This window comes from Gopherus evgoodei, chromosome 1 (genome assembly GCF_007399415.2).
Source record: "Gopherus evgoodei ecotype Sinaloan lineage chromosome 1, rGopEvg1_v1.p, whole genome shotgun sequence".
Classification (NCBI taxonomy): Eukaryota; Metazoa; Chordata; order Testudines; family Testudinidae; genus Gopherus; species Gopherus evgoodei.
Window position 1 is genome coordinate 205,413,998 of NC_044322.1, and position 20,585 is coordinate 205,434,582.

At 51.0% G+C, this 20,585-nt stretch overlaps 1 protein-coding gene across 4 annotated transcripts in view; it reads left to right on the plus strand.

Moving 5' to 3' along the window:
• Nucleotides 1-20,585, plus strand: part of BOC (BOC cell adhesion associated, oncogene regulated) — a 112,246-nt gene that overhangs the window by 47,811 nt on the left and 43,850 nt on the right. For all 4 annotated transcript variants that reach the window (XR_003996476.1, XM_030532973.1, XM_030532996.1 and 1 more), the window contains exons 2-3: nt 14,780-14,936; nt 16,207-16,485. Coding sequence is in view for 3 of the 4 variants with exons in the window: in XM_030532973.1 (XP_030388833.1) it covers nt 14,852-14,936; nt 16,207-16,485 (364 nt within the window). In the remaining variant the exon portion in view is untranslated. The remainder of the gene's footprint in view (nt 1-14,779; nt 14,937-16,206; nt 16,486-20,585) is intronic.

The following is a 20,585-nucleotide window of genomic DNA, read 5'->3' on the forward strand; positions in this document are numbered from 1 at the left end:
GGCCGAGCAACGTGGTATGTCCGTGCTGTCTGGACCACTCTGGAGTGATCATGATGATGCACGCTCTGCCCCTGCGGAGTTTGAGCAGGACGTAACGAACCAGTGGGAACAGTGGGGAGGCATAATGCAGTTGGCTGTTCCACGGCATCAGGAATGCGTCCAAGATCGATTCCGAGGAGAGACCTTGGAAGGAGCAGAACACCTGGCATTTCCTGCTCTCGCGGTGAGCGAACAGGTCTGTGTGAGGAAACATCTCCACTTCCGGAAAGCGGGACGCCTCACATGGGGCAGAGTGATCACTCGTAAGACAGGAAAAACCTGCTGAGTCAAAGAGTTAAGACGTTCCGAACGCCTGGGAGAAAGGACGTCGCCAGCTCCATCGAGTGGGCCATGCAAAAGACCCGGAAATGGATGGCCTCCTGACAAAAAAGGGGGGAGGACTATGTCCCCCCTGAATACTTATGAAGCACCTGGCCCTTGTGTTGGCTGCAAACACCGAGATACAACGGCCTCGCAGCTGCCGCTGGAACCCCTGGCATGCCAGGCGGACTACTCTCATTTTTGGGGGCATTAACGAGGAATGCCAGCTTCTTAGAAGACCAAAGGCCTTAAGCTCGGAGGCGACCATGAGCACTCGAGCAGAGAGATGATGCGTCCGCCGTCAGGGGCAGTGAGGGCTGGGGCGGATGAAACCGCATCCCTGTCCACACCAAGGAGGGAGTTAGCCACCACTCTAGGGAGCCTAAGACGTTCGAGGGAACGGTGACTACCATGACCATTGGCTCCCTGACCAAGCGGTACGCCGAGGTGGGCCGGACTTGGAGAGGACGGAGGCGGAGCTTGGCGTGTTTGGTTACAACTTTGCGGGCAACCATGGACCCAGGAGACTGAGACAAGAGCGAGCTGAGGTCGTTGGGAAAGCCTTCAGACCTCAGATGATTGTTGCCCTCGCCTAAAACCGCAGTTGTGATAAGCAGGCTCCGGCTAGGTAGGAGACCAGGATAGCCCCTAGGAAGCCCAACCTCTGCGTGGGAACCAGAGTGGATTGCTCTATAGTAATCATCAGGCCTTGATCTGTGAATAAGACCGTGACGATGCCCACGGCTGAGCGGTTTGTGTCTCAGAGTCTCCTCGGATAAGCGAATCGTCCAGATACGGAAAAACGCATATCCGACATCAGCGACGGAAGGCGGCGACTATGGCCGTAAACGGGAGTATTCACCGCTGGCTATAAAGCGGAGGCATCTCCCGTGTGGAGGGAAGATGGCACTGCGAAAGTACGCGTCCTTCATATCCAGGGCGGCATAGTAGCCCCCAGGAGGCAAGGATGGAATAATGGTTCCCAGGGATACCATGTAGAACTTCAACCTTATCCTAAACCGGTTGAGTCCATGCAGGACCAGGGAGGTCTGAGACCTGTGTTCGAGTGGGGGACTAGGGCATAACGGGAGTAAAACCCCTTGCCCCTTTCGTCCGCTGAAGGGGGACAGGGCTGGAGCAAATTAAAGGTGGTACCTATGCTCCATCGTGCGCAGGACCCAGCGATCTGAAAGTAACTGGGGCCATGCAGGAGGAAAGCGGGATCGGGATCCCGTCCTGCGACTGGTACACCGCCCTCCGGCGAACCTTGGAAGGTCCGTCTTTTGGTCCCAGTGGTAATTGCGAGGGACCTTGACTTTGGCTTTTTAGGGGGCCTGACGTTTGTCTGCAACCACCTTGGCCTTGCCGTTTTCCAGAGTTCTGCCTCTGGCTAGGCACAGAGTATGGCGGCTGGGGCCATAAAGGCCTGCGTTTGGTCGCTAGCGTATACATGCTGAGACGTATTAGGACCCTATTGTCCAGCAGGCTTCGCAGTCTGGGGCTGTCTCTGCCGCGAAGATGCCTTTACCAACAAAGGGTAAATTCTTTCCCCCGTCCTCCAAGACGGCAGCGAACTCCAGGTGGGAGTGTCGAGGGAGAAACTCCTCCACCCAGGTGCTATAATTATCGCAGCTAAGCAAGGCTTGTTGCTTTGCTACCCAGAGGTGCAGGGCCCCTGCAGAGTACACCTTGCATTCGCCAAGGCTCTTTCTGCTTCGGGGCTGGCGCCCGCTGGCCATCATATCAGGATCGTGGTCCTGAGCATAAAATCTGCGCATATGGGCTGACACGGATGCGTGTCCGGACGGCCATGGAGGTACTAAAAGAAGGCATGGGCCGAGTCTCTGACTCACTCGGACCTTGCCCAACTCGGCACGGGGGCCGGCATCGGGAGGCGTATCGGTACCTGGAACGAGATCCAGACCCGCAACCAGAACGGTGTTGGGAGGTCGACCGAGATCTCGAGGCTCGGAGAAGAGCTACAGGAGTCAAGGTACCTGCCCCGGTGCCAGATGTCGGAACGGTGCCGATAGCGGGTCGGCGAACGGGATACCGACCGGTGCAGCGAGTGTGACCAGTACCGAGGAAAACAGCACCGGGACTGCCAGTGGTGTCCGGCGTGCCGACAGGACTTGGAGTGTCTGCGGGACCGTGATCATGAACGGTGCCGCTCTGCTGTACTGACAGGGGACAGTCCCTTGAAGAGACTGTATACCCGTACCGGCGGTGCCCGGGTCAGGCAGCACTGACTCTGTCATGGCACTGAGAGCCCTCGCCGTTGGTAACATCTCCGGCGTGCAGGGAACAGCAGGCTCAACCACAGTGCGTACTGGGGAGCTGTCAGGCACCGGATTCGACGGCCCTCGTGGGGCCGGGATCCACGGTACCGAGGTCATCAGAGCTTCGGTAGGAGCGGTGCCGGGCGAACCGATTTAGATAAGCTGTCTGGCTGCGGTGCCGTCAGCACTGAAGCAGCGGGAGTAATACGCTCAACCACGGCGCGTGCGGGGAGCCGTCGGGCACCGGATTCGATAGCCCTTGTGGACTGGAATCGACAGTGCCGATGTTGTCGGTGCCTCAGAGGCTTCGGTTGGCATGGAAGCAGCCGGAGCAGGAGCTCAACCACGGCGCGTGCCGGGGAGCCGTCAGGCACCGGATTCTACGGCCCTTGCGGGACCGGGATCGACGGTGCCGACGTCATCGGTGCCGCAGCAGGTGTCGGTTGCCGGGCGATCCGACTTAGACTAGCCCTCTGGCCGCGGTTGCCGTTGGCACGGAAGCAGCCGGAGCATTAGCTCGACCACGGCGCGTGCCGGGGAGCCGTCAGGCACCGGATACTACGGCCCTTGCGGGACCGGGATCGACGGTGCCGACGTCATCGGTGCCGCAGCAGGTGTCGGTGCCGGGCGATCCGACGTAGACGAGCTCTCTGGCTGCGGTGCCGTTGGCACGGAAGCAGCAGGAGCAATACGCTCAACCACGGCGCGTGCCGGGGAGCCGTCAGGCACCGGATTCTACGGCCCTTGTGGGACCGGGATCGACGGTTGCCGACGCCATCGGTGCCGCAGCAGGTGTCGGTGCCGGGCGCTCCGTCGTAGACGAGCCCTCTGGCTGCGGTGCCGCTGGCACGGAAGCAGCAGGAGCAATACGCTCAACCACGGCGCGTGCCGGGGAGCCGTCAGGCACCGGATTCTACAGCCCTTGTGGGACCGGGATCGACGGTTGCCGACGCCATCGGTGCCGCAGCAGGTGTCGGTGCCGGGCGATCCGACGTAGACGAGCCCTCTGGCTGCGGTGCCGCTGGCACGGAAGCAGCAGGAGCAATACGCTCAACCACGGCGCGTGCCGGGGAGCCGTCAGGCACCGGATCTATCGGCCCTTGTGGGACCGGGATCGACGGTGACGACGTCATCGGTGCCGTAGCAGGTGTCGGCGCTGGGCGATCCGACTTAGACGAGCTCTCTGGCTGCGGTGCCGCTGGCACGGAAGCAGCAGGAGCAATACGCTCAACCACGGCGCGTGCCGGGGAGCCGTCAGGCACCGGATTCTACGGCCCTCGTGGGACCGGGATCGACGGTGCCGACGTCGGCGGTGCCGGGCGAGCCATCTTAGACGAGCTGTCTAGCTGTGGTGCAGCTGGCACAGAAGCAGCAGGAGCAGTAAGCTCTACCACGGCGCGAGCCGGGGAGCTGCCAGGCACCAGATTCCATGGTCCTGGGGGACTGGAATCGACGGAGCCGAAGTCATCGGTGCCTCTGCAGGTGACGGTGCTGGATAACGCAACTTAGGCGAGCTCTCTGGCTGCGATGCAGGTGGCACGGAAGTAGCGGGAGCAGGGGGCTCAACCACGGCGCGTGCCGGGGAGCTGCCAGGCACCAGCAGGAATCGTAGACTCTCTCGACCTCGGAAGAAGGGAGCGGTGCCGAGTCGACATCGGTGCCGGCGACGGTCGGTGCCGAAAGGCCTTGGTGGTACCGGCGGGGTCCGGTGCCGAGGAGGCGCTTCTGCCCGCCGCTTGAACATCGCTCGGCGCCCAAGGTGGAGGGATAAGTGAAAGTCCCGCACCTTTTTGTTCTCGGCTTAAAAGCCTTGCAAATGGGGCACTTATCTGTCAAGTGTGATTCCCTGAGGCACTTCAAACAGGAGTCATGTAGATCTCTCTTCGGCCGTGGCTTCTGGCAAGCCGGGCCCCTTTTAAAACCGGGTGAGCCATGCATGGCTCCGGCACTGGGCTCATGGAAGGGCTACTTCCTGAACCCCGCTAACTAAACTAACCATGTTAGCAAAGAAACACGTATAACCATACAAATATATATATAAAAGGGTTATAACTGCATAATTATATACGAGAAAACGAGTAGCTAGGGAAGTGGAGGTCAGCTAAGCCGCGCTCCACTGTTCCAACGACCGACACGGGCGGTAAGAAGGAACTGAGGAGCGGGTGGGCCGGCAGGAGTATATATGGAGCGCCATGGTGGCGCCACTCTAGGGGGCGACCTGCCGGCCCACTGAGTTGCTAGGGTAAAAGTTTTCCGACGAATGTGCACGCGCGGCGCGTACACCTAACTGGAATGGATATGAGCAATCACTCGAAGAAGAATAAGGAAGGTTACAGAACGAGGCACAAGTCTGGGGTGTGACAGGAAAATGCAGACATCCCTTTTGTTTGCCTTGTATATTTGTAATGAATTTAGGACTGGTTAAAGGTGTTGAGTTTTGGCAGCACAGGGAACCAAAGTCCTCTATGCACAGGACAGGTACACCACAGGGCAAGCTTCCCTCACATAGTGCCCCCTATCCATCCATCCCAACTCAGAAGGACCACTCTCAGTTGAGAGGGGAGTCCAGATTCCATAGCCAATTCAGCCCTTGCTCTGCTGCTGAAACTGCCTAGGAAGGGGCTTACTGGCATGGCTGACAGCTGCTCACTAGAAAATGATACTCAGGCCACCAAAAGCTGTCAGATACGACTGATATTCTCTCACTAGTGACCTGAGCCAAACTAGCAATGGAATGCTCTCTATCCCATTCCTATCCTTGAGCCATCCAATCTCTCTCTAGTGATAGCATGGGCTGTAGTAGAATAAAGTTTTGAGGAGCAATAGTCTCATATTAGAGGATGATGAAATGACTTATAACAGTGGGTATGTATTTGGTTTGGTTCTGTTTGCGTGAACAGTTCTGCTCCAAGTGTGTAGGTTATTTTCCATTGTGGACCTACTTAATTCTTTCTGGTGGGTACTTCTGCCTCTGTACTCAAAGCCACTTTAAGCAAATCTCTGATCCCTCCCTGCAAAGTCCTGTGATAACCCCCTCCCAAGTATGAGCCACGACTTACAAGGCAAACTTGCTGCTTTGCAAAACAGTGATGGTGTGCTCACCCCAAATTATGTTCAGGATGCTTTAACAATCTCAACGACAAGGATGAGTTTAGTCTGATATTTCTAACAGGTTTCAGAGTAGTGGCCCTGTTAGTCTGTATCTGCAAAAGGAATAGGAGTACTTGTGGCACCTTAGAGACTAACAAATTTATTCGAGCATAAGCTTTCGTGAGCTACAGCCCATTTCATCAGATGCATAGAATGGAACATATAGTAAGAAATATATATACATACAGAGAACATGAAAAGGTGGGAGTTGCCATACCAACTGTAAGAGGCTAATTAATTAAGATGAGGTATTATCAGCAGGAGAAAAAAAATTGTTTTGATAATCAAGATGATCCATTTTAGACAGTTGACAAGAAGGTGTGAGAATACTTAACATGGGGAAATAGATTCAATATGTGTAATGACACAGCCACTCCCAATCTCTATTCAAACCCAAGTTAATAGTATCTAGTTTGCATATTAATTCAAGCTCAGCAGTTTCTCATTGGAGTCTGTTTTTGAAGCTTTTCTGTTGCAAAATTGCCACCTTTAAGTCTGTTACTGAGTGACCAGAGAGGTTGAAGTGTTCTCCTACTGGTTTTTGAACGTTATGATTCCTGATGTCAGATTTGTGTCCATTTATTCTTTTGCGTAGAGACTGTCCAATTTGGTCAATGTACATAGCAGAGGGGCATTGCTGCTGGGCCAGATTCTGATCTCAGGAACAGCCAGCATGAACCATAAAGTTTTAGAGACTGTGTGTCCCTCTTTTCATTTTTTCCTTCCTGTCCTCCCTCCAAAAAAAATCATTTAAAATTTTTTAGGAGAAAGAAAAAACAAAACAAAACTTGGATATTCAGTACAAAAAATGGCATTAATTGAAGGTCACAGAGTTAAGCATTCCAAAGTCAGAGAATGTGCTTCCTTCTTAACTTTGGCAATCTTTATTCTTTCTCTATATGCATATACATTATGATGCAGTATTTGAGAATTAGTAAGGACTGTAATACAGGTATCACAAATATTTGTCTACAACTTTAGATACACCAGTCAGTTTTCCCTCCTGAGCCAAGTTCTCCCTAAATAGAGTCCACTGAGTGTGCAGCTACTGTTAAATCTTTTCTCGTCACTACAGCTATCCCATGCTTGAAACTTCTCCAGGAGAGTGAGTATAACTAACATTGTGACTTGCCCAACAATGTCAAGCTCTAAAATTAACCCTGTTTAGACTCTCTGCTGTGGGGGTGAGTGGTGACTTACCTCCTAATGCTACTTAATATTTCAGTTTCAAACTAGCATGGCCTAGTGTTGAGATCTACAGAAGAAAAGTACTATATAAGTGTGACATGTTTGTTTGTTACATGTGTAATAGTAGTGACTAGTGGGGTCCCAACTGCGCTAGGCACTATACAACGTAAGAGACAATCCCTGCCTGATAGAGCTTACATTCTAAATAGACAAAATGGACCAAAGATGAGAGAAAAAATATTATTGCTATTTTATAGATGGGGAACAGAGGCAGAGACAGATTCAGTGACTTGTCCATGGCCCAGAAGGTTTCTGTGGGAGTGCCTGTAATTGAACCAGATCTCTGGAGGTGCCCAGTTCAGTGCCTTAACCACAAAACAATCCTTCTCTTCCAGATATACTTAATTTTCCCCTCTCCTGCATCCAAGAAGGAACCCTCTGTCTAGCAGACTGGAACAATCAAAAATGTAGTCCTTAGCGTAGCAACTGTGCCGCTGTCGCATTTTAAGTGTAGACAAGCCCTAAGTTTTTATCTGGACATAGAGCCAAATGTCCCTGCTGTTTGAAGCCTGGGTATTCGATAGGGATGATCTCTCAGAAATCCAGTGTGCACAGACTGGTGCATCTGACCTGATGCTGACAATGCAAACTGGCCTCCTGCCTCAACTTCCTTGTAAATGTCACCAAATAACAGAAGAGATGGATGGTTTACTCTCTCGGACTGTGAGTGTTGTTAACTCCTCTGGCTTTTCTCAGTTAGTGGTGGCCCATACTATCTGGGATAAGAGCACATGGCTAATTTATGGGTGCGTCCCTGCTAAAGTGTGGTCTGGGGCACAGCTGTTCTGAGGTGGCGGATACAAGGATGCTGGGGCAGGAGTCCTGGTTTTCATATTCAGCTTCAGCTCTGATGTGCTGGGCAGTCAGTGCAGCTAGGATTTTTAAAGGCAGCTCAGCTCAGCAGCTTGTCACCAAGTGGAGACAACTGGGATCTTCCACACACACACACAAAATAGTTGTTGTTTTTTAAAGATGCTTCAATCTGGCTACCAATCACAGTGGGACATCCATGTTTTCTTATTTGACAGCTGCCCTGAGATCCAGATTGTCCTTAGAGAAGGCCCCTTAATACTCGTCCTTGGCCTGCCCGTACCTCCCTCAGTGTTAGCATATCTGGTGCTCATACCACTGTAAGCCAATGGGAGATGGCTTAGCATTGTGCTAGCACTGTTCTCAGCTCAGGCTGTGCTGGGGGATATAGGGAGAGCAGGAAATAATTTAAAAAACAACAGTAATACTTGGCACTGCTGTTTCACTTCTTCTCCTCAGAACTAAAAGCACTTTAAGAAGGTGGTGATAGCCCTATATTACGGATGTGGACACTGAGGCACAGACAGGCACAGTCCCTTGACTAAGGTCACTGAATGAGGCAATGGCAGGGGAACAGAACCAAAGCATCTTCACTCCCAGTCCTATGCTCTAGTCACTGAATCAAAAGGCCAGCCCATGCTAATCCAGTCCATAGCCCAAGAGATGTGGGGGAAAGAGGGTTGTCCAGAAACAGGGTAAGCTCTCCTGAGCTTCAGCGTTCTTCCTCCCGGTCTGTTCTGGCTTTTCATTTTTCCTTCCTCCCAGGACATTCCCACTCCCCTGGAGCTGTAAATGCATGTTGATGCCCAAGGATAGAAAGGGGCTGTTTTCCATTTGGGACCCTCATAAATTACAGGCAGTGTGGTAGTAACAGGAATTGTTTGGCTGGCCCTCGTTAAGCAGGAGGGGGCCTAGGTCTGTGGGCAGCATTTCCTCAGTAAAACCTTCAGCTTCTAATCAGCAAACACTTCTGTTGCTGCCTGCGTTTAATGCAAAGCGTCCTTGCTCTCGCTCCATCTCCTCCTCACATCTCTCTTCTGTCTCCTACTCTCTTCCCTCCCCTCTCGACCTCATTCTCTCTTGCCCCCCTGCCCCCATCCACTCCACCTCCTAGTGCAGTGTGTGTGGCAGGGAACTAAGCTGACAGTTTTTTCACCCCACACATCTGATGCAGCCCTTGTTAATCTCACTATGCTAATGGCCCAGTTCTTTGATTTTACTGGACTATCTGAAAGGGACTTGGTACCTTCACTTCACTGACAGGAAATTGTTATTTTAATCTGACAGGAAATAATTAAAAAAGAAAGAAAGAAAATGATCTTTTTTTTTTCTTTTTTTTTTTTTTGCTGTCAAAGCCCCCCCCCATGTCTTTAACCCTTTCTTTCCCAGAACAGTTGGGGGGTGTGAGGTTTTGATAGTGTAAGGCCCACATCTTGATGCAAGGAAAAGGGGTGCTTCTCAATGTAGCTGCCTTCAGGGGAGAAGAAGAGGAAGTTAGGGACATTTTGAGTAAGGTCCCACTACATATTTGGGTAGAAAGATGGAAATTGTTCCCATGGGACTGCAGTCTTACCAGCGCCTAATGCCGGGGGAAGCATGTACTGGGCATGCAACCGAAATCTAGCTGGGAGACATGGACATTTCACAAGTCGGGGGTTGAGCCAGGTTGGTTGCAGGAATGTTATTGAGACAGAAATCAGTCTGCTTACTTAAAATTCTTGCCTGCGTTACTGCCACCACCTTAGGACCAGAATTTTTATTTGATATGTTGGGAGCTAAGCGCTTTTGACAATCTGGCTCTGACTGTGGGTACGACTGACCATATGAAAATCTGTCCCTGGATATCAGCTGTTCTTTCATTTACCCCCATTTATGCTGGCAGTTTACTTTCTTCACTTGACTCCCAGCTATGAAAGGAAGCACACAAAGCCACGAAAGGAAGCAAACAAGCCACGTTTTAGGCCTAAGCTACCTGACAGATCTTGTCTACACTAGTATAAAGTACCTGTACTTTAGCAACTGCCAGCAATAGTGCAGCTGCATCATTGGTGACAGAGGCATAAGCACTTGCCTAGAAGGGGCTCAGGCATTTTTACTGCTGTGCTCTGAGCAGGTTTGGAGATAGCACCTCCTTAGCCCTGTCTACACTAGGGGGTTAGTGTCAGCACAGCAGCAATGTTGTTTGCATTTATTGACATAAGGATATATTAATGCCTGGACTCTGGCTGGGGGCTTGGGGAAGTCTCCATTTTCTGCCACCTGTTGCCCTTCACCTTTCTGCCGCTGTTGGCCATCAGTTTTGTAATTGTGTGCACATGGATGGTCCTAGCTGGGAAAGGTGCATTGCACATCTTTGCTTATTGCCTCAGTGCAAAGCCTCTGGCAAGGGGTTTATGGAGGCCTGCAGGGAGGTCCTGCCCCCCAGCACATACTCCAAGAAGCACCCCTTTTTTCCTTCCAGTATTCGTTCCTCTCTCTGCCAAAGCCGTCCACATGGACAGTGAAACTGAGCTAGTCTGTTTCACTCACTGTTGGCTTCCAGCACTGCAGGGGAAAACATAACTCCGACCCCCCCAAAATTGTATTGATTGTTTTACTTTAATTTCCTGAAAACATTTCTGCTATTGTTAGAGCTTATAAAACAACAAGCCACGTTTTAGGCCTAAGCTACCTGACAGATCTTGTCTACACTAGTATAATTAGTACCTGTACTTTAGCAACTGCCAGCAATAGCGCAGCTGCATCATTGGTGACAGAGGCATAAGCACTTGCCTAGAAGGGGCTCAGGCATTTTTACTGCTATGCTCTGAGCAGGTTTGGAGATAGCACCTCCTTAGCCCTGTCTACACTAGGGGGTTAGTGTCAGCACAGCAGCAATGTTGTTCGCATTTATTGACATAAGGATATTAATTTTGCTAGTGTAGACACACCTTAAGGCAATAATTAAAGGTTTACAGTGCAACAGCTGTGTGGGTAAGTAGGTGATCCTCTTGGCAGGAGGAGTCACTGGGCGAGTTGTTACTCCTTGGCTGTGGGGGCATGGGAGGATAAGGAGGATGGGAAATGAAGTCAGTATCATTTTCTAACTAGTATCCTATGGAGCTTCCCATGTGTAATGGTATTAGGTCTTATACACTCTGTATGATGCAGTCACTAAAGAGTGACTTTACCTCATCTCTCTGTGGTATCTGCAAAGCACCTATCACCATGATATCATATTGTACGTATCGATTTATTATGCAGGTCTTAATTAGATCCTTTTGGTGTCTCTCCCCAATCTGAGGCTGGCTTTTCCTTTTTCCCTACCTTCTCTCATTCCTCTTCCCTCTTGCCATTTTCATCTGCTTCAGTGACTTATTCTGTGTAGGTTCTTATATGGCCCTCACTGCTGTAGTAGCTGAACATCTCACAGTCTGTGTTGCAGTTATCTCCACAACCCCTCTCTGAGGTAGGGAGTGCCATTGCTTCCATTGTACAGATGGTGAAATGGGGCTGAGAGAAACTAAAAGTGACTTGCCCAGGGTCACTCAGGAAATCTGTGACAGAACAGGGTACTGAACCTGTGGGCTACTAGCTACTGGATGCCCTTGCTACTGTATCATCCTTCCTTTCTCAGCTTCATTGTACGCTGACCATGGTATAGAAATGAGATTTACATCTCGGTGTAAATACGGTTCAGCTTGTCTCTGTCTGCTCTCCTCTGGGAAGGGGCTGCACAGCTGGCATGGAGAATCCATAGCCCATGGAGAGTCCCCACACTGCTAGGGACTGAACCTGGCCTCTTTTCCTGCATTGTCCCCTGGAGTGCAGCTGTCTTTGAGAGTCACAGCTATAGTGAGGTAGTCCCTGAGGCAGGCACTGGCTTATGTATGGCTTTGTAGATTAGGACCAAGGCTTTCAGTTCAACCTGGAAGTGCCAGCAGAGTGAGTGGAGCACTGAAGTGAAGTGCTTATAATGACCGTGCTAAATGGGTGGTAGCTTCTGTGTGACGTTCATGCTCACACCCGGGTAAAGAAAGATGTAGTAGTCTTTCCTGGAGGTAACAAAGGCCTGGATCACAGCGGTATGGTCCTTGCTGGACAGAGAAGGGCACAATCTCCTGACCGGCCTGGCATATCCTCCCCACCACTGCAATCTGCAGGTGATCACACATGTTCAATAGATCTCAGAACTGTAGCTGACATATTCCTGAGGTTTCAGATAATGAAGCCCTTTGGTAAAATAAAAGCGAGTGGGAATTTCATGTAATAGTTGACGGGCTTAAATCTGCCATGAGCAACTTGAGGGCAATGTGAACACACCCACTTGGGCTGGGCTGGCAGTGTGTCCTGCTCAACCTTTTTGATACCAGGGACTGGTTTGCTGCCTTCCTAAAGTGTGTCAGGGAGATTTGAGGAATTGGTGCTGGACCACAGACAGGTCATTGAGAAACACTGCTGTAGAGGACATTGTGGGAAAGACAAAGTGAGCATGTTATTATATAGATACTGATAAGTAAGGAGGCCGATTCTAATTTATGCTACGCCTTCTTCATGCAAATCTGGTAGTGTAAACAAGCCTGAAAGTGGGTATAAATTATTTTCAATAGAAATGTATTATATTTACATCTACTTTGAGGACTCTTTATATTGCGGGAGTGACAAAAAGGAACTGTAGCCAAAATGAGAATCTGGCCTGGTATATTTATACACCAAATTAACTCAGAGTGATCCCATAACACTATCACTACACCCACTTTGGAAAAGCGGCAACTCTGAGGTGGATTGTGGCAGTTGTTGAACAACATACCTCAATGCTGCACAGTAGTTTAAGATAGGAATTGAAAAAGAATGTCATCTACCCATGGAACTCATCCAGTTGGAAGGCATCCATATATTCCATTTGCTATGTATTTATTTACGATGTGTGAACTGGAGGGAGGAAGCCTGGATTGGCTTGTAGAGGTTGAATTCATCAATGGCAAGATCTGCAGAAAACCTCTTTCTGTTGAACTGCCTGAAGGATACCTTCTACCTCAGCCCTTACCCACTTCCCAACCCCCTCCCACCAAGCATGGCATACACAAATACATAACCAGCATTTCTTGGCCTGTAAGCACCCTGGAGTGTGAAATCCCCAGTCCTAGCTCAGGAACCCCCTCAGTTAGAGATCTGATGTGGCCAGGCCTTATGCCTGAAGCATTTGTGATATAATTTTCTTTTCTTTTCCCTTTAACTGAATGGACATGGATAGGGACTATGCCACATGTGTGTGCTAAGCTCAGCATAGGCTGCAGGAATGATGACTGTGATGTAAAAGCCTAGGGAGGTAGCACAGCTTTGCAGAATCCAGGCCCCAGGAGGATGCCAGTAGCAATTCGCCAGCTGATAATGCGGCTCGTCTGATGGCAAAAAAGTGTGGATTTCTTTGGTACTGATTGTCTCCCTTGTTGGTCTCCATGTTCTAGTCTGTCTTTGGCTTCTCCTCTGACACTACAAACAAGGGGACCAACCAGCCTGCTAGTGCCAGTAATTAACACTTCTAAGCAGCACAGTCCAGCTGGCAATTTCCTGCGCTAAGAAGTGCTACAATTAGTACTCAACCCCCTTGCACATATCCCCATCTAATAAAGGAAGAATGTCTCCTTTCCTTAAATCCTTTGCCTTTGGTTGCAGGTGATCCTGATTTGACATGCAAGGTTTCCCTGAGCAGAGCTGGGTGGAATGCTGTTGGCAACAAAACCCTGGAGACACCCTACACTGCTTGTTTATTGGGGGCTCATTCCAAATTCAGATTAGGTTCATCACAAGGGTGTCTGAAATCTGTGACTCTTGCAAGCAGTGCTGTGATGTTCTGAACCCAAATCGCGTGAAGTTTGCTGGGATGCAAACCTAGCCGGCACTTCGAGCTGTTTGGCCCAACTTTTCTCCTTTCAGCGTTGGATTCCTTCAGACCTGAAATGTGCATCAAGTGGGGAAATCTCTATGAACTGGAGCTGGAGACATAGATCCAGGGATGACATAACCATTTCTCCATGTAGTGTGTGATAAATGCCTTTTCCAAGGAGCATGTGTGGGCCTCTTCGCTGATTTTCCCAGCATTTAAACCAAAATGCTGTCTTATTACCACAGCCATGGAGGGAGGCAACAGCATTTGGCAAACAAACTTCTTAAGTGGCACTTAGCTGGCAATGTTTGCTTTGCTCCTGAAAGAGGTAGCTTGTACGCTGATAGCCTAGCGCAGTATTCAGTGGGTGTAATTTGACCTGGGGTGTGTGTAGTGTGTAAATTTATACAGGGAGCTGAGGATGTGTCCTCCCTGGGGAGATTTTGTATATACCTGAAACTTGATGCAATGGCTGACCAGCTGTGTGACATTGGACCAGTCACTTAGGGCCAGGCTTACAGAAGTGCTGAACATGCACGATTGCAGTTGAAGTCAATGGGAGCTGCTGATTAGTATACCCCTGAAAATTATACCCTTAACCTCCCTGTGCTGGAGTTTCTCTCTCTCTCTCTCTCTCTCAGAAACAAGGGTGATAATACCCAGGGCTTTTGTGAAGCTTCATTAATGTTTGTATAGTTCTCTGAGTGACTCCTCTGGTGGAAAGTGCTGGAGAAGTATGGTGGTTCATATGCCCCTTATGCCACTATTGATCCCATAAGGAGGTTAGGTGGTACTGGAGCAGCGCAGGGCATTGGCTAGTACCCTTCATCCTGTAAAGAGTTCCTGTAGGGAGGCAGTGAAACCAGAGATGCCTACAGTATCCTCCACTTTCCAGGGTGGGGAGTTGGAGAAGGAGGCACCACACATATACCTACCTCTGTCCACCCTCTCAGGTCTTGAGTCTCAGCCATCATTGGGGCTTGTGGGCTCCTCTCACTGGGGAGGGCTGGTTGAGAAAAAAGCATCTGAGAATCGTGTTTGATCATCTCCCTCCTGTCATCCACAGGAAGCCACAGGCCCTAAGGTGGCTTATGGGAGCCCCGCCTACGTCCTTCTGCCCCAGGCTACGCTGCATGGGATGACAATGACCCCGGGAAGGAAGAGACCAATGTCTGCCGTCGCCTGCCTGACCCTAGCAGCTGCTGGCTGCTTTGCTAATTTTGGTGAGTTTTACTCCTTACCCATTTTTATACTCTGCCTTGAAATAACCGCAGGCCCTTAAAGTCTCCAAGAAATGGACCCTGCTTCCATCTCAAAAGGATCAGCCCCACCCTGTCCTAATGGGACATTCTCCCCCCACCCCACCCCACACATAGGCTGCAGGAGGTGTTATTGATCCCACTGCTTCGTTAACCTGAAGGATAACGCGCACCCTTGAAGGGGATCCCCCTTCTGCTCACCTGGTCCAACAATCCATCCCCCTTTTGGGGTGATTATAGTATCCTCAATCTAGATAGCCACTCCCACACAACTTGCTCCTTCTTGCCGTTTCTTGATGGTCAGTGACAATGGAGAAGCGTGTCACAGGGGCTGGGGAGGGTCTCCAGCACTAGAGAAGATTGTGTGACAAGTGAGAGCTCCAGGCTGCCTTTCCTTCTGGAAACCTGCCCCAGTGCAGGGGAGGGTTCAGAAAGGACCCTTGAGATCAACGGGCTCCAGTTCCACACTTGCCGAATGCGCAGTGCACAGCAGATTCCTGCTGCCTGACAACTTACTGCCAGCATAGGATCCAGCAAAAAGGAGATTAAACCATGCTGTTCAGTGTACTGCCTACAGCTCAAGTCACATCAAAATAAGCCCAGGAGAGAGATCAGGAGGTGCATGTCTGTAGCTGAGCCAGGGTGAGTGGCTGTCCACAGGGGACAGCATGTTTCGTGAGCAGGCAAAATTTTGGTGGCTCTGGCCCCAGTGTAGTCTTTAATCTACCTTTGCTCCAATGCCTGGACAAGCCTAGCCTGCCTCCTGCATGCTTTGAACACTCAGTTCCTCTGTGTCCTTCTCCTGGAAGCTAAGCAGCTCTCTAGGAGCTCAGGTTTTTCAAGTGATCTGTTATCCCTAAGGAGAAGAACTTCTCCATCTCATTCTTAGCCACTGGAGCAGCCTCAGTAGTGACTAGAGATGGGGGCCTGAACCAGAACTCTGAATAACCCAGAGGCTTTGAGAGCAGAATTATGGCCCCAGCTTTATGATGGACCAAACCACACCCCTGGATCCAAACACACACTTAAGCTTTGAGGTGTTCAAAATATAGAGCTGGACTTTCCAGCTTGGACCTCTCTCTACTTGAGACCTAGTCATTGTAGAGTTCCAGGACTTGCTCTGTGTGAGGAGAGTGGCCCAGGGTGTGTAGTGTGACAGTGGAGGAGATCTCCCTCTGCTCTTCTCTGTGCTGATGCTCATGTGGATATCTTGTCCTTGCCCCCCACTATGCAGGTGAATCTCTTCAGGTCACCGTCCAACCTGCTTCTACCGTCCAAAAGTATGGTGGCTTGGTGAGCCTGGGGTGTGTGGTGGAGCCCCCGAAAGTCAACGTTACCTGGAGGCTGAATGGGAAGGAGCTGGTAGGGTCGGATGAGGTGCTGGGGATTCACATTGAGCTGGGGAAGCTCATCATCATGGCTCTCAACAACCACACCGTGGGCCGGTACCAGTGCATCGCCCGCATTCCAGAGGGAGTTGTTGCCAGCGTCCCAGCCACAGTGACTTTAGCCAGTGAGTAGCTTTTGTCTTCTCCCGTCCCTTACTCTGCATTTGATCCCTCTCGTTGGTTGGGCCTCCATTTGGGGGACTTGCAGCCTCTGAGACACAGTGGGGCAGGCTGATCCCATGATGCCACCAGGCACCCCTGCTCCTGCTGGAATCCCCAGTCTGATCCCAAGCTTCTGGAGTAGTCCCTGAACCTGGGCTGTTTTGTAGTATCTTTGACACACAGGCCTGCCGGGTTCTACCTTAGAATAGGCAAAGCAATCCCTGTATGTGATAGACTGCAAGCTCGTATCATACCACCTTCTAAGGGTAACTACATAAACCAATGAATAACGTAATATTCACCTGTACCTATGTCTGCATTTGAGATAGATCAAGTGATTTATATTTCTCCATCTGCCTGGTTCTCTTCCTGTGTCTCACGGTATCACTCTTAGGCTTTTCTGAGGCACCTAGGTATCATCCTGACATCTGACTTCAACAAAAAAGCTCATGGAGTCTCCTGGAATCTCTCTCTCCACCCTGCAGTCGCAGGGTGAGTTTAGCTGTGGGATGTGTTATAGGACACTGCAAGCCACATCACCTCCTGGACTCTGTAACTTACTGGTCAGTACGTGTTACCTGTCTCCATCTGTACCTGATCCATGGAGGAGGAGTCTGTTAAACTTCTCACCTCTTTTGCTCAAGCTGCGGTAGCCCTGCTTTTCCAACAGGAGGTTCCCGGTTCAATTCCTAGCGTGTTCCCAGCTGCACCACAGATCAGTGCTTTGGCTGGTCACATGGAAGGTTTATCTTAAGCCCCCCTATTATGAAGCTCTGAAAAGTTGTCTCTTCTGGTGTCCTATGGAAGAGTTAAGATCACCCACAGAAGGAAGGGTAAAGGAGGAGAGCAAGGAAGGCGTGAGGTAAATAACCAATACAACCCCAACAAATGTTCAGGAGAACTGAAGAGAGGCCTTGGGATTGCCTCCTTCAGATTAAAAGGAAGCTCTGCTATTCCAGGCCGGGGAGAGGAAGGTCTCAGAGGGTTGCTATTGTATTGTGTAAGAGAGGTGATGCTTGCGTACAGCCAGCAGGGGTGGGGTCTGGGCTCTTCTTTGAGCTCCACTCATGTTGTGAGGGAAGTAGATTCATTTATTGGGTGTGTGGTGCAGGGGGGACATGATCATACTCGGATGCATTTTGTATCAAGGCTTGCCTCTCTAGGGGAGGCTTCGAGGTGCGCTTGTTCACACCAAAGTGTCTAATATTATGTTGTTGGGGTGTGCTTTCCTTTCCAGGGGGCATTTCTGACTCACATTGCTGCGTTATTTGTATGGAGGGTGGGGTCTTGTATCAGGGATGCTTGGGTTGGGGAGACCTCAGATGAAGGAGCCACGTTAATTTTGGTCCATGTGTCATGCTGTGGGGCTGCGCTAGTACCTCAGGGTATGTCTCCTTTCCGGGGGCTACCCTCTTATTTGAGTGTGTCTTGTAGGAAAAAGATTCATAGACTCCAAGGCCAGAAAGGAGCATTGTGATCATTTAGCTCAACCTCCTGCATAACACAGGTTAGCGAACTTCCCCTACATAATTCCCACAGCAGATCTTTGAAGCTTGATTTAAACATTGGTCAGTGATGGAAATTCTCCAAAACGAACCTTGGTAAAGGTGATGGCGGACACATCTCCGACGGGCGTTCTTGTTTCAGGCTGGGATCTACGCTCAGGTCAGAGAGTGTGTTGAGTTAAGGATGCATCTCAACTGGGGCAGCAAACTCAGTCTGGGGTACATCCTTGGCAGGGGAGGCACTCATGTTGAAGCCACCCCTTGAAGCCACCCCTACGCCCGAGTGCACCTTGTATTGAGGTTAGCGTTGCCAGGTGTCCGGTTTTTGACCGGAACGCCCAGTTGAAAAGGGACCCTGGCTCTTCTGCTCAGCACCGCCGACTGGGCCGTTAAAAGTCCAGTTGGTGGTGCTGCAGGGCTAAAGCAGGCTAGTTCCTACCTGTTTTGGCACTGCAATGTGCCCTGGAAGCAGCCAGCAGATCCGGCTCCTAGGCAGGGGAGCCATGTGGCTCAGCATGCTGCCCCTGCCCTGAGTACCGGTTCTGCAGTCCCATTGGCTGGGAACCACGGCCAATGGGAGTGGGAGCGGGTGGGGATGGCTGCAGGCAAGAGAGGCTCACAGAGCCTCTTTCCTCCCCACCCCCAGCCTAGGAGCCGGACCTGCTGGCCGTTTCCGGGGCACAGTGTGGTGCCAGGACAGGTAGCGAGCTTGTCTTAGCCCCCTCGTGTCACTGACTGGCAGGTACCCAAGGTAAGCCTGCACCCCAGCCCCCAAACCCGGAGCCCCTTCCTGCATCTTAAACCCCTCATCCCTGGCCCCAGCCTAGAGCCCGTATCCCCTCCTGAACCCCAACCACCTGCCTCAACCTGCAGCCCCCTCCTGCACACAGAATCCCTCGTCCCCAGCCTTGAGCTCCCTACTGCATCCCAAACGCCTGAACCCCCAACCCAGAGCCCGTACCCCCTCCTGAACCCCAACCCTGTGCCTCAACCCGCAGCCCCCTCCCACATACCAAATCCCTCGGCCCCACCCCCTAGCCTGGAGCCCATTCCTGCACCCCAATCCCCTCATCTCTGGCCCCACTTCAGAGCCCTCACCCACTCCCACACCTCAACCCCCTGCCTCAACCTGCAGCCCCCTCTTGCTCTCCAAATCCCTTAACCCCACCCCCTACCCTGGAGCCCCCTACCACACCCCAGTTCCCTGCCCCAGCCCTGTGAAAGTGAGTGAGGGAAAGGGAGAACAAGCCACTGAGGAAGGGGTAATGTAGTGAGTGAGGCGTGGGGCTAGGGTGTTTGGTTTTGTGCAATTAGAAAGTTGGCAACCCTAACTGAGGTAGGGTCATGGTCTTCTTGAGATGCTGATGCTGGAGGGAGGGGCGTTCAGAATTAACACTTGTGACAGGGCATGTCTATCCGTAATACCCAATGGACAGAGCTCCTCTGTAAACTCCCTCAGTTGGTCCTGGGAGGAGGCAGGGAGATTGCTGGGGAAGGGGGTATGTCTAAGAAATTGAAGGAGAGAAGATGTTTGTGCAAAACGGGGGCCGGCTTTGTGTTAAAGCCAAGAACTATTGGCTTGTCATCAAGACATTAATCAGAAGTGAAATGTTTAGGCCGGGCTGGGTAGGAGGAGAAGGAGCGGGAGAGTGGAGTGGAACAGCAGCTCTTGCTCTTGGAGGCTGGGTGGGAGGGGGCTGTCATTGGGTTGAAGCCATCGGGGGATTTGGTCTGGGCTTTGCACTTAGATTAAGTTTCGGAGAGCGCATTCCAGAGCATAATGGGGGCTGTGTTTTGCCAGTGGGCTGGCCCAGGAGGGGAGCAGAGAAGTGGATGGGATTACCAAGGGCATGGTTTGCATTTAGGAAGGATAAGGAGGCCAGTGCACGCACGCTCCTTAGTACGGTTGTTTGCTTTTAGGCCTCTCTTAAATGTCATCGTTTGGACGAGGCCATGGTTGTTCCGTTTACCTGGGTGCTGCGTTCCCCCGCTGACTCTGGTGACTGAGGGGAGACAGGCATCCTTTGCAGAGGCTGTGATCAAGCTGCTAGTGTGCAGGAAGTCCCCACCATCCTCCCTGAGACAGACTCCAGCTATAACCACGTCCAGTGCTGTAGTGGGGCCCCAGAAGTTGGTCTAGTGTTGATTCAGGCCCATGTATACTCCATCCCTGCCCTCACCCCCACCAAGCCAGAGAGAACTGAATTTTAACAACAGCATTTACAAGGCCTGACATGAGGTGTAGAGATCAGGTAGATAAGTGGTCCGTGGCCTGAGCCATTGAGCTGTAATCATGGAAGGCGGAAGATGAGTGAGACCTCCCCATTGCCACAAGTGTATTGCCACTGAGAGGAGCGAGGAGGATCAGATGGGTTGCAGAAGGAGGGTGAGGGCTTTATGGGCTTTGTTCCCACCAATAGGGGGATGGTTATTAACGCCATTGAATGGGTCTTGTGAACTGATGGAGAAGGTAGGTTAAATAAGTGAGAGACAGTAACCCATTGTGGAGCCATCTATGCTACATGGCTTGTCCCCTGAGAACTTGTGTCTTCTTCCTA